Source organism: Convolutriloba macropyga, chromosome 2, assembly GCF_964194025.1.
Source record: "Convolutriloba macropyga chromosome 2, txConMacr16.3, whole genome shotgun sequence".
NCBI classification, from domain to species: Eukaryota; Metazoa; Xenacoelomorpha; order Acoela; family Convolutidae; genus Convolutriloba; species Convolutriloba macropyga.
This window is the reverse complement of record NC_134469.1, coordinates 65,823,587-65,837,604: the sequence shown is the minus strand read 5'-3', so window position 1 is coordinate 65,837,604 and position 14,018 is coordinate 65,823,587. Positions and strand designations below refer to the sequence as shown.

The following is a 14,018-nucleotide window of genomic DNA, read 5'->3' as shown; positions in this document are numbered from 1 at the left end:
CGCTATTTCCTTGCTTCCATATTTCTTATTAATAGCCGCCCTCATCTTCTCAGCCGGCTATTAAAGCGCTCCTATTTTTTACAATTCAAAGAATTTGAATTGTATTGGTGCGCTGTGTTTTTTTAAGATGTGTTCACACATTTTTCAATGACTTTGATCGTTCAAAACGGGATAAACAGGTAAAGCTCAGCAGGCATTAAGCTTAATTAGAGGCCCAAAGTGGGCTTTAGTTGTCCTTCAAGTGCTAATAGTGGTGCAGCTACTGGGATGGCCTTAATTTAAGGTGCCAAGAAACTTCCTCTAGAGTTTGATAAAGGGTTTGATGATAGATTAATGCATAGTTTCTAGTGGTAATGGAGTGGTTTTCAACTTTTTGCCATCATGAATTTTAGCATTTTTTGACAAAGCTTGCAATTTTTTCATATTTTTTCTACTTTTTTTGTCATTATTCAAGTTGTTTGAGTCCCAGGGGTCAGAAAACCTCATTAGCGGTTGGATGATAAGTTACTGAAAAATTTTTAGTTGCCATGGAATAAGTTTCAAATTTTGAATATCACAATTTTTGCAATTTTTTCGACAAAATTCGCATTTTTTTCAGGTTTTCGAAAATTTTCGTCTTTTTCAGTTTTTACAGCTTTGGGGACCAGACAATCTCCTTTGAGGCTTGTTAATAGGGCACTTCATAGTTTCTAGTAGGAATGGAATGGTTTTTAACATTTTAGTGTGTCAAATTTTAGCATTTTTTTTTTGATAAAATCTGCAATTTTCTTAAGGTTTCCTAAAATTTTTGTCAGTTTTTGATATTCGTCCATTCTCAAGTGCGAGAAAACCTATTCCATAATACCCTCTGATAAAAAGTTACTGCATGGTTTTTAGTTTCAATGGATTTGTTTTCAACAATTTAACCTTTTGACGTTTGGAAGTTTTTTGATAAAATTTGCTATTTTTTTTCAAGTTTTTTCAAAACATTTGTATTTTATTTATTTTTTCTTGTCTCAGTAGACAGTTAACCTCATCCAGTGTTTGATAGTTTGTTATTAAATATTTATTAAATGCTAGGGGGCAATTGAATGGCTTTCAACATTTTAATAGAACGAATTTCTATTTTTTGAAGTTTGAAATTTTTTCTAAAAATTATTGCCTATCGATCTATGAGCCAATGAGTTTTTTAAAGCTTGGAATTGGGTCACTGGCTAGCCTCTAGAGACATAGAAATGATTCTGAAGATATTTATATCACGATTTTCAGCAACATTTTCTGATAATTTGCAATTGATTTTTTTTCGTAAATTTTCTGTTCATTTTCGAGTTAGTCATCGATCTTCAAGGGCCAATGAATATTTTTCAGGTCTTGCAGATACTGGACCGATTTCAGAAAGAGAAATTGATTTTGAACATATTTTTGAAATAGGTATTTTTAAAGGGAAAAAATTTTGCCTTAGGTTTGAAAGCTTCGAGTTTTAGCAATGAGTATATTTTGTTTAGTTTTGATTCTTTTAATTTCTCAATTTTTTGAGATGATTTTCTTTGTGTCCTGGCTGGAATTGTTCCATTGATCTGCTGGTCAGGTAGAGTACGTCTAAGTTATTCATTTAATTCTTTGAATTGTTTTTCAGGACTTGTCCTGTTATGTTTTTTTTACTCCGTCGAAATTTTTTTCGCTTTACCATTTTGCCGCTTTTTAGACATTTTGCGTGAAACCTTTTCGACTTCTCTATGCTAGTTTATCTCTTCTCTCATTCTGCTAAGAGTGAATTTGAACATAGTTGCTCAGCAAAGCAATTCAAAATGAACAGAGTCAGTATATAAAGTTGAAGTCAGAAATAGAAACGGGATAAACGAGGATAAATGAACAGAATCAGTATAAAAAAAATTAACCTTAGAAACAGGATAAACCCTTAAAGCCTAATTTTAAATGCCGTCTACTTGAACTTTGTTCTTATAAGTCTTAGTTGCCATTTATAGTACTTATTTCTTTTAATACTAGCCCTTTTATCCTCTTCAGAAGAAGCAGGAGTATGTCTAACAGCGGAATGAAATCAAAACAGTTCCCACTTTGATAATGTTTTCCTTCATCAATCAATTTTCTTTTCAATCCCAATCATGCTTATTGGAATCAACGGCGGCTATTTTCCGGCAATCTGCCGGGTATGTTTTTATGTAAGGTTAGATTAGTAATTATATTGCACGACGCTTCGAGTCGTATCCGATTTTCTACCGGGCATGTTTTTGTAGTACAAATTTGGAGATCAGGGAAAGAGTGGTATTCCTTATTTTTTCGAAAGGGGCGAGAAACCTCGAGTTGAAAAGATTTCGCTTAGCTGTTTATAATTTCTGTTCTTGTGCGGCTTTGTTAAAATCAAATTTTTTTTGTAAAACCTCATCTAAATTGTGTTCTTTGGCATAGATAATTGATATTTAGGACGGTCCAGAGACATTTGACTTTGCATACCATATTTGATTTTTAAAAGTCATTCTTCGGGGCTTTTGCTTTTTTGAAAACACTTTGTTAGTTTTTGAAACTTTTTGTCTCTTCCTTTTACTGTTCAAAAGTATCGTGATAGGATGTTGGACCATTTATCTGTTTTTGGCAGAAGTTTTTTGAGTTCTGAGGTTTTTTCAATTTTAAATATTTAAGTTTAGATATATTCTGCAGTGTAAACTTTTTTCAGTTTATTGAAATTGATTGTTTTTTATCGGGATTTGTTTTGTTTTGTATTGTACTTCAGGACTTTTCATGTTATTTTGATAAGGGAATTAATACTGGGAAAGGGGTAAGCTTAGTTTGGTATGCGCGTTCTTAAACTGCTTTTGAATACTTTGTTCTGATAACCAGCTGTAATTGAAACTGGATTGGTGCTAATCTCTATCTTCTCATTAAGAGGCAGGATTAAGTCGAACCATCAATCCCATTGAAGTTTCGCCTGTTTTTCATAGCTGCGAAGTTGTAAGCCAGGCATAGCTGTGTTTCGATACTCTGGATTTTTTTTAATTTTTTCAAAACATTTGTATTTTATTTATTTTTTCTTGTCTAAGTAGACAGGTAACCTCATCCAGTGTTTGATAGTTTGTTATTAAATATTTATTAAATGCTAGGGGGCAATTGAATGGCTTTCAACATTTTAATAGAACGAATTTCTATTTTTTGAAGTTTGAAATTTTTTCTAAAAATTATTGCCTATCGATCTATGAGCCAATGAGCTTTTAAAGCTTGGAATTGGGTCACTGGCTAGCCTCTAGAGACATAGAAATGATTCTGAAGATATTTATCACGATTTTCAGCAACATTTTCTGATAATTTGCAATTGATTTTTTTTCGTAAATTTTCTGTTCATTTTCGAGTTAGTCATCGATCTTCAAGGGCCAATGAATATTTTTCAGGTCTTGCAGATATAATACTGGACCGATTTCAGAAAGAGAAATTGATTTTGAACATATTTTTGAAATAGGTATTTTTAAAGGGAAAAAATTTTGCCTTAGGTTTGAAAGCTTCGAGTTTTAGCAATGAGTATATTTTGTTTAGTTTTGATTCTTTTAATTTCTCAATTTTTTGAGATGATTTTCTTTGTGTCCTGGCTGGAATTGTTCCATTGATCTGCTGGTCAGGTAGAGTACGTCTAAGTTATTCATTTAATTCTTTGAATTGTTTTTCAGGACTTCTCCTGTTATGTTTTTTTTACTCCGTCGAAATTTTTTTCGCTTTACCATTTTGCCGCTTTTTAGACATTTTGCGTGAAACCTTTTCGACTTCTCTATGCTAGTTTATCTCTTCTCTCATTCTGCTAAGAGTGAATTTGAACATAGTTGCTCAGCAAAGCAATTCAAAATGAACAGAGTCAGTATAAAAAGTTGAAGTCAGAAATAGAAACGGGATAAACCCATAAAGCCCAATTTTAGATGCCCATTATTTGAACGTCGTTCCGATAAGTCTTAGTTACCATATCTTATGCTTATTGGTATTGATAGTAGCCCCTGTAGCCTCTCTCTAAGAAACAGAAGTATTTTCAACTACGAAATGCCATAAAAATAAATCGGGCTTAAACAATTTTTTGTACAAAATTTTTTTTCAATGTCTTCTATTCTTTCAATCCCAATCATGCTTATTGGAATTAACGGCGGCTATTTTCCGGCAATCTGCCGGGTATGTTTTTATGTAAGGTTAGATTAGTAATTATATTGCACGACGCTTCGAGTCGTATCCGATTTTCTACCGGGCATGTTTTTGTAGTACAAATTTGGAGATCAGGGAAAGAGTGGTATTCCTTATTTTTTCGAAAGGGGCGAGAAACCTCGAGTTGAAAAGATTTGGCTTAGCTGTTTATAATTTCTGTTCTTGTGCGGCTTTGTTAAAATCAAATTTTTTTTGTAAAACCTCATCTAAATTGTGTTCTTTGGCATAGATAATTGATATTTAGGACGGTCCAGAGACATTTGACTTTGCATACCATATTTGATTTTTAAAAGTCATTCTTCGGGGCTTTTGCTTTTTTGAAAACACTTTGTTAGTTTTTGAAACTTTTTGTCTCTTCCTTTTACTGTTCAAAAGTATCGTGATAGGATGTTGGACCATTTATCTGTTTTTGGCAGAAATTTTTTGAGTTCTGAGGTTTTTTCAATTTTAAATATTTAAGTTTAGATATATTCTGCAGTGTAAACTTTTTTCAGTTTATTGAAATTGATTGTTTTTTATTGGGATGCTTTTTGTTTTGTATTGTACTTCAGGACTTTTCATGTTATTTTGATAAGGGAATTAATACTGGGAAAGGGGTAAGCTTAGTTTGGTATGCGCGTTCTTAAACTGCTTTTTAATACTTTGTTCTGATAACCAGCTGTAATTGTAACTGGATTGGTGCTAATCTCTATCTTCTCATTAAGAGGCAGGATTAAGTCGAACCATCAATCCCATTGAAGTTTCGCCTGTTTTTCATAGCTGCGAAGTTGTAAGCCAGGCATAGCTGTGTTTCGATACTCTGGATTTTTTAGTTTTTTTAAAAAACTTTTCCTCTTTCTGTTTTTAAAGGTTCTCTAAATACCTCACTCTCTTTTCATCACCTATATTAAGGTCGCTGAAGGTTTTCTAAACACTTTCAAAGTCAGTAAAGGAAACCTATATTATGAAGGCTGCTAATATTAAAGCATGAGGACCAAATTAAACTAAGTAATTTGAATTTTGTTCGAAAAAAAATCTTACGGCTATATTTCAATGTTTTTAAATGGGTATTGTATGTTGCACCAGAATCTCCATCGCCTCAGATCTGTAACTGTTACTATTAATACTATGCAGCACGTAAATATGTTTCATAGGTATTCATTCCGTCAATCTGCCGGCCATGTTTTTGTTGCAATTCGGTCCGTAGAATCTATCGCGGCTCTTTTCCAGCAATATGACAAATATGTATCTAAGTTATTAAGTTATAGGCTAATCGAAGCATCAATCGTTGGCTTGATTAAGAGTTAGTTAGATTATTAATTGATTAATTGCTCTTGAACGTAGTTCATAGCAATTATTGTAAACGTGTGTGTCTTTTTACGACTCGAAGAGGAGTATTGATATTCTACAGGTTTTTACGACTCGAAGAGGAGTATTGAGATTCTACAAGTTTTTTTTTTTAGCAGAAAGCAAGTTTGTTCATGACTTGAATTTTGACTTCTTTCTGTGCGAGCAATTGCCTCCGTTTTTGATTGTTGACTTCTGTTTTCGAACATTGTACTTTAACAGTAGCTTCGTTTGTAATGTATAGTACTTAGGAACTACTGGTAATGTTCAAGGTGAAGAGGTCATTTTGAGATTTTTTGTTCTTATATAAGTCACCCCTAATTATCTAAACCACCGCACAAACCCCCCCACCAACTATCTACCCACCCCCCCCCCCCCCCCCAAACACCTACCTACCCCCCCCCCCCACCTACCCCAAACTCTCCCCTCCCATCACCTAATTACCCCCCACCTACCCCCCTCCCCCAACTACCCCAGCACAACTCACCTCCCCAACCTATCTACCCACCTAGCTCCCACCCCCTGCACCTAAAAAATTGTCGGCATTTTTAAAACACTTTATGTGGTTTGTTGGGCTACTTTTGTTTTTTTTCTCATGTCTATTTTGATGTTCTGATTTCGGTAAGGTTAGGTTAGAGGTTATAATGCACGACGATTCGAGTCGTTTCCGGTATTCTACCGGCTATGTTTTTTTTAGCAGAAAGCAAGTTTGTTCATGACTTGAATTTTGACTTCTTTCTATTCGAGCTTTTACCTCCGTTTTTGATTGTTGACTTCTGTTTTCGAACATTGGACTTTAACAATAGCTTGGTTTGTAATGTGTAGCAATTGGTAAACAGTCTGTATTTTCAAGTTGAAGAGGTCAATTTGAGAAAATTTGATCCCACTTAACTACATACCCCGCCCCCCAAAAACTACCCCGCACGTACCTACCCCCCCCCCCCCAACGTAGCTACCCCCCCCCCCCAACATACCTACCCCCCCCCAACATACCTACCCCCCCCCCCCAACCCCAAAGTACCTCCCCCTCCCCCCTCGTACTTACCTACCCCCGCCACGTACCTACCCCCCACCCACCTACCTACACCCCCCACCACCACCTACCTGCCCCCACCTACCAACCCCCCCCCCCCCACCAGCACCTATCCACGCCACTGAACTGAAAAAATTTTAACGGTTTTTATGTTATATTGGTCTACGATTTTTGTTATTTCTTGTGTTTTTTCGATATTCTGATTTTGTCCAAGTTAGAATAGTGTTTTTGCACGACGATTCGCGCCGCTTCCGGTGTTCTACCGGCTATTTTTTTATGCAAATTTTTCGCTTGACAATTTTGACTTTTCGAATGACTTTTACGCCCTTGACTTTCTGCATTTCGCGTGATCTAAAATTCTCTCTCAATCTTAATTTCAAGCAGCTGAACTCAATTGGCGGCAATTTATTACTAAAAGTCAAATGAAAAGTGCGCCGAAACTGGTGTCATTTTTTAATTTAAATCTTAATAGTGGTATATGTTCCCCTCTGTGGGATAAGCCCACTCTAGAACTTTTTAGTCCCATTTAGGCTCCCCCCCCCCCCGACTGAAGCAGGCTGCAATTGATTTGAGCTCCCACTAGTCGTTCAAGAGCAATTCTTCCGACGTTTAGTCGGTTATGTTTTATTAATTGCTCTCGAATGAAGTGTAAAGCAATTACTTCAAACGTGTTTGTCTTGACTTTTTCGGTTTGCGTGATATCAATTTCTCTCATTCAGTGTCAGCAGCTGAAGTCACCACTAAAAGGGCGTCAAATAAAAAGGGCGCCAAAATTGGTGTAGTCTTTTTCTCTAATTGTAGTGGTTAATTGTATATAATAAACTCTAATGACGTCATTTGAATGATGTCCATTTAGTGATATTAGTTACCCCCCCCCCCCGACTGGAGCCGGCAGTAATAGATTAGAGCTCCCACTTGACATTCGAGAGAAATTCTTCCAACGTTAGTGGGTTATGTTTCAGATTATTAAATTGTTAAATGAGATTTAATTTGATGCAGTTATTGCAGTCGTGAGTTTTTATACAATATTTTTGCTTGATAGTTCTGACTTTTCCAGTTATGCTTCAAATTCAGACCTTAGAGTTTGCAAATTTACGACACTTTTGTCTTCGTGCTGTAACTTTAAAATCACAGCTTAACCCAATAATTATACAATTTTTCCCGAGTAAACTGGGGATGGTTAGTTTTTGCAAGATCTTGCAAGATTTTGTCAATCTTACAAGAGGCAGGGATGTATCATGTTATAAGATTTTCTGAAAAAATCTTACAAGATAAGCGTTCGCCTTCCAAGATTCTTACAAGATTAACCTTACTAGCCATGTAAGATTTTTTAACTGTTTATCTTGTAGAAATGCAGTGTAAAAAAGTCTGATTGAGTGTATTAAAGCGCAGCTCACCAGAAAGAAACGTGCGGAAATCTTAGAAGATCTTAAGAATCTTACCTACAATAATCTTACATTCATCTCGTACGATCTTACAAGATAACTATCTTTTATAAGAATCTTTACCAGATCTTGTAAGATAACTATCGTTTGCAGAAAGCTTGCAGGATCGTACCAGATAGCGACTATCTCGTCCAGGGTTAATATTCAATCTTTTTTCGCTTAAGATTTTGTTAGCTGCTTATATTTTGCCTGCTTTTTATGATATCGAATTAAAGAATTTATGTTGCATTTAATTTTGGCGAACTTGTTCTTTAGTGGAGACTTCTTTACGTATGCGGATAGAGAGCAGCATTACTGGTCGGGATACTTCACTTCGCGGCCCTTCTACAAAAAGTTGGACAGGATTGTGGAGAGTAGGCTGCGATCAGCCGAGGTGGCCTACTCGATGGCCAACTTTCTTATTCACTCGCCTGATGCAGCAAAACAATCGCAATGGACGACGGTAGCCTCCGGTCTGTTTGAAAAGTTGACGCAAGCCAGAAGGAACATGGGCTTGTTTCTACACCACGATGGTATAACAGGAACGGCAAAGGTGCGTAAATATGTACTAACACGTTCTAGTAAAGCAAATTGACATAGATGTTGCAAGCGGTATCAAAATAGTACATTACAGTATTGGAAGTGATACCCGGAACATGTTTCAAATGTTCATCAATTCTGCTCCTGTGAAGTTCCCAAAGTCATGAATACGTCCATATGACTTGCCGAAATTCAAATCAAAATCCCTGACACTCTTTTGATCTTTTTTACCCAATGGCAACTTTAATTTACCATATTGCTAAAATTACCACAACGACTATTTTGCCGACTATATAATTAAATGGCCCGTGGGACTTATATGAAACCATCGCAACCGAATATGGGATTATAAATGGCTATATAATTAAATGGCCCGTGGGATATGATAAACTATCACAACCGGACATCGGAACATTGAACAAAAACATCCAAGCATTGAATAAGTTGGCATTGGGTAAAATGGCGGATTGGGTAAAATGACATTGGAATATGGTAAATTGCCATGTAACCTCTAAAACATGGTTTTCTCAATGGTTTTGTCAATTATTGAATACCGCAAGGCTCAGCTTGAGGCCTGTTGCTATTCCTGCTATTCCTCGTCTAGCTCATTGATTTACACTGCTCATGCAAAAACAAAAGGCAGAAATCTCTCCTGCTTAAGCATGTTGAAATTTAATTTAACGCCCTTCGTTTCTGTGCAATTGGGTCGAAATTAGGCGGTTCTCTTATTCATTGAAACATATTTTAGGATTTGAATGTGTTTAATAGCCGCCCTCATCTTCTCAGCCGGCTATTATAGCGCTCCTATTTTTTTTTAAATAGCCGCCCTCATCTTCTCAGCCGGCTATTATAGCGCTCCAATTTTTTTACAATTCAAAGAATTTGAATTGTATTGGGGCGCTGTCTTTTTTTACGACTCGAAGAGGAGTATTGGAGAAGTCCTTTTTTTTAATCAATTTTATTGGAGTGATTTTTGAAGCGGGAAATGAAACGCGTGAAAAAATTTGGAGTGATTTTGGTGCTGAACAAAAGTGAAGAGCGGAGCGAAAAGAGAGTGGTTTTTGTTCATACCGCTGTTTTTGAGAGAGCGAGAAATTGATGTGTGAAAAAATTTTCTCTAAGCGAGCGAAATTTTTTTGTTCACGTGCGGCATTTTAAAGCAGTTTTTTCATTTATTTTGGTTAAGAGGTTTGGTTATGATTTTGTTTTAATTTTAGGCTGGTTTCAGTAGTGGTTTGAAGGTTTCTGGAAATGCATATGAATTTTATGATAATTCGGAGGTTTTTATTGTATTTTGCTGATTTGCGGGCTAATTTTTGCGTTTTTTTTTACGATTATTTTGTTCTATTGGCTCAAATGGGTATTGAAGAAACCCCTTCTACTTGCGAAAATTTATAATAACAATTGGATGCAGTTTTGTGGGTAAGAATCATTTTTTTGTTGAGAAATATGACAAAAAAATGGCGAAAATTGGAACTATTTTTCTTAATTTTTTGCAGTTTTTCGTTTTTTTCTGTTTTTAGCTAAGTTTCTTTGCCTTTTATGACTTGCCTATTGTTTTGCGAGAATCTGGATACCCTATTGGCTGAAGGGAATTTTTCTTTGGATTTATATGTTTTTCGAAATATTAAAAAATTTAGTTTTTCAGTGAAAGTTGTTTTTTAAAGCTTTTTTTCATAATTTAGCCTAAAGTATTTTTTCAAAATTCACATAAGTGTTTTTTAAGTACTAGTTGTTTTGATGAAGTTATTTTGGCAGAGATCGTTTTTTCGTGATCTCAATTTATAACAAAATTTGATCAGATTTTTTATCATATTTTAACAGATTTGATTTTATTGTTTTTAATTTTTTGTTTCATGACTTTGTTTCAAGATAATCATAAATTAGTGAAGGCACCTTTTGTTTGATGAGTAGTTGGATGGCGTTTAAATGAATTTTCACTTCGAGTCGTTTCCGGAATTCTTCCGGCTATGTTTTTTTTAAGATCTGTTCACACTTTTTTATGATTTTTGAAGTCAAATTGGAGTAGTGATTTTTGTCACGCCGAAACAGGAAGTTGAGCGAAAAAGCGAGTGGTTTTGCGGCGTGAAAGTTTTTCGCTCTAATTTTAAAGTGCAGTGAGAAAATGGTGTTTGAACAAAAATTCGCTTTCTCGCTAGTGGTTTTTCACATGCGGCAATTTCACTTTGATTTTTACAGTTTTTTCGATTTTTTCGATCGGATTTTTTTTCTAAATGGTTTTCCCAATCCATTCATAGTCCGTTTTTGGTCTAGTTTTCTGTTTAGTCAATGAAAATTCTTTGAATTGTACGTCAGGACTTGTCCTGCTATGTTTTTTTACTTCGTCGAATAAAAAAATGTTTCGCTTTACCTCATTTTGCCGCTTTTTCAACATTTTGCGTGAAATCTTTTTGACTTCTCTAGGCTGGTTTCTCTCTTCTTTCATTCTGCTAAAAGTGATATTGAACATCAGTTGCTTAGCAAAGCAATTCAAAATGAACAGAGTCAGTATAAAAATTGAAGTCAGAAATAGAAACGGGATAAACCCATAAAGCCCAATTTTAGATGCCCGCTATTTGAACGTCGTTCCTATAAGAATTAGTTTCCTCTCTCTAATGCTTATTGGTATTGATAGTAGCCCCTGTAGCCTCTCTCTAAGAAACAGAAGTATGTTCAACTACGAAATGCCATCAAAATAAATCGGACTTAAAAAATGTTTTTGTACAAAAATCTTTTTTTTTTTCAATATCTATTCTTTCAATCCCAATCATGCTTATTGGAATCAACGGTGGCTATTTTCCGGCAATCTGCCGGGTATGTTTTAATTTTTTCCATAGTTTTTGTTAAAAGATGCTGATCTCATTCGTAATCTCAAACATACATGAGTTCCTTGACTGAGAAATATGTTTTTTTTTGCCTTTTAACGTTAGATTTTAGAAACGAGAGGAATTGAGGTTTTGATGTGCAAATCACATCAAGCGTTTCAATCCAGGTGTTACCGCCACCATACGAATCGATTTTCTTAACAAAATAATACCAAATTAAATTACACACGAATGTGCTAATACACGCACACAAAACAAGTAAACCCAGAAATGCATAAAATTAAACATCAACGAATGCCCACTAAAAGGACGGAGAAGACAAATTGAAAACATGTAGTGGTCAAGTTATGAATTTCCCCAAGTCTAAATATCTTAGTGGCTATTTAAAGTACTACAAAAACGCATATGACTTTTCATAAGCAAAAAAAAATTAAATGAAACTAAATGATACAAAAACTTCCGCGTTTGAATATTGTTAGCGTCATAGAAATCAAAGCTAATAACTGCAGGTGAAAGAAATGTTTAAATTAAGTATCCTTGGAAAGCATGAAGATTTTTAAAATCGACATATCAGTAACCATTTTTCATGATAAATGACATCGAATTCATTATCATTTAACAGCAATGACAACTTCTAACATGATCGAACTTCTTACTAATAAACAGCATATATATATATATTTAGCATGTATTAATACTACTCTGACTTGATAAAAGAACTGGAGAGCTCAACAACTTCGATATATTTATTAAAACCATTGTCAGATTCATCAAAACTACTGGCAATATTAATTGCTCTCAAATGAAGTTTGTTGCAATTATTTTAGTCCGGTTGGTCTTTTTATGCTATTTCCCGCCTGACCAATTTTTCGTCTAAAGCATTTTCGTTCTGACGCAAAAACGGGATGAACAGGTAGCGCCCAGCGGGCATTTCGTTCTCTTAGAGCCTTTCACCTCAATAGTTTCCAAGTATTCGAATCTCAAGAAACTTTTGGAGACTTTTACTTATGGTGTGAAGGACGCTTCTTTGAGGTTGACCACCCCCCCCCCCCCTCCACCACCACCACGATGAAAAAGTTAGTATAGAAGCACACAGAACAATAAAAGATGGCTTAACTTAAATAGTTCATCAATACTTTCGGTAAACATGGTGGCATTATCGTCGCTGAAACCATTGGCTATATACTGTATAGATTAATGCATTTTGCCTCGATAGAAAGGTCTTCAAATTGGTCCCTACTGTCACTAAGTCGCAAGACAACCAAAAGAACAAAAATACTAACATTGAATATCGACTCTTTTTGTAAAACATTGGTACCAACTTATTTGTTGCGTCGCAACACTTATTTTTGTAAATTAGACTTGCTTTAAACGCTTTAAAGACTTAAATGCTTTATGCTTAAGAAAAACTCAAGCTCAAAAGGAAACAAGCGTTTTTGATAAAATCAGATGAAATTATGATTTCTTAGTTCAAATCACGTGGTAATTTATTGTTGCATTTGTTGAAGAAATCCTCTAGAATTGAAGTTCTCGAAATGTGAAGGTCAAAAGGTTGTTTACCGCAACATAACCCGGCCTCCTTGAACGAGTTCAAAAGAAAGTAATATTGGAGTCACTTGAGACCATTTGACACAAGACACTTCACGAAAATTTTTGTCGAGGAAATTGTTTTCTGAAAATCGATTGTTGTTTGCCTTGTTGTCATCTTCGTCATCGTTGTATTCGTCATCGTCGTCTTTGTCATTGTCGTCATCATCATCCTTATGGTCATTATCATCATCATTGTGATCATCATTGTCGTTCTTCCGGTCTTGTTGTATTGAAATTCGCTGTGCTGCTGACTTGTCAATCCTCATCCATTGAGTCATCCGCTTTCTTCCATTTGGGTAACTGAGATTCTGGGTTTTCCTTCTCTAATGGAACAAGTCGGCTTACGGGTTGTATGTAGAGTCCTGTTTGAGTTCTAACTTGGACGACTCGTACTATCTTGTCATTTCCGTCGAAAATTTTTGTAATCCTTGCCAGTGGCCATAGCATTGGAGGCGTGTTGTCTTCCTTGATGATAACAATGTCATTGACGGCGTACTGTTGCTTGTTATCGTGCCATTTTGGTCGATGTTGAAGTGTTGTCAAGTAGTCCACGGACCACTTTTTCCAAAATTGTCTGACAATGTTGTTGATGCTTTTGAACCTTCTGTTTAGTGTCCGGTTGTCTTCTTGAGATGGCTCCGGCAAAGCTGTTTGTGGGCGACCAATAAGAAAATGAGCGGGTGTTAGTGCTGAAGGGTCATTGGCATCGCTAGAAGCGGCTGTCAGCGGGCGAGAATTGAGGATGGCCTCAATTTGAGTGATCAAGGTTGTGAAACTCTCAAAGGACATCTTTTTTGTCCCCACAGTCCTGTAAAAATGTCTCTTCATGGATTTTTTTGCGGCTTCCCAGAGACCTCCGAAGTGAGGCTTCCGTGGAGGAATTGTCAACCAGTTTATCTGCTGTCCTGTAGTGAAAGCATCTACCAGTCCCTTGAATTCTCGGTCCATTAATAATTTCCGAAACTCAATTTCTCCCCGAGTTTCAATGAAAGTCCTTGAGTTGTCACTATAAATATTTTCGGGCAGTCCACGTCGTGCTGTAAAACGTTTTATGGCGTCAAGACAGTCCTCTTTAGTCAACTTAGTCACTGTTTCCATATGAACAGCCTT

The 14,018-nt window shown here is 35.8% G+C and overlaps 1 protein-coding gene across 1 annotated transcript in view; it reads left to right on the top strand.

Annotated features, from left to right (window-relative positions):
* Positions 1–14,018, top strand: part of LOC142334613 (alpha-mannosidase 2-like) — a 101,990-nt gene that overhangs the window by 16,896 nt on the left and 71,076 nt on the right. The window contains exon 6 of the mRNA XM_075382786.1: positions 8,230–8,506. Within this exon, the coding sequence (XP_075238901.1) occupies positions 8,230–8,506 (277 nt within the window). The remainder of the gene's footprint in view (positions 1–8,229; positions 8,507–14,018) is intronic.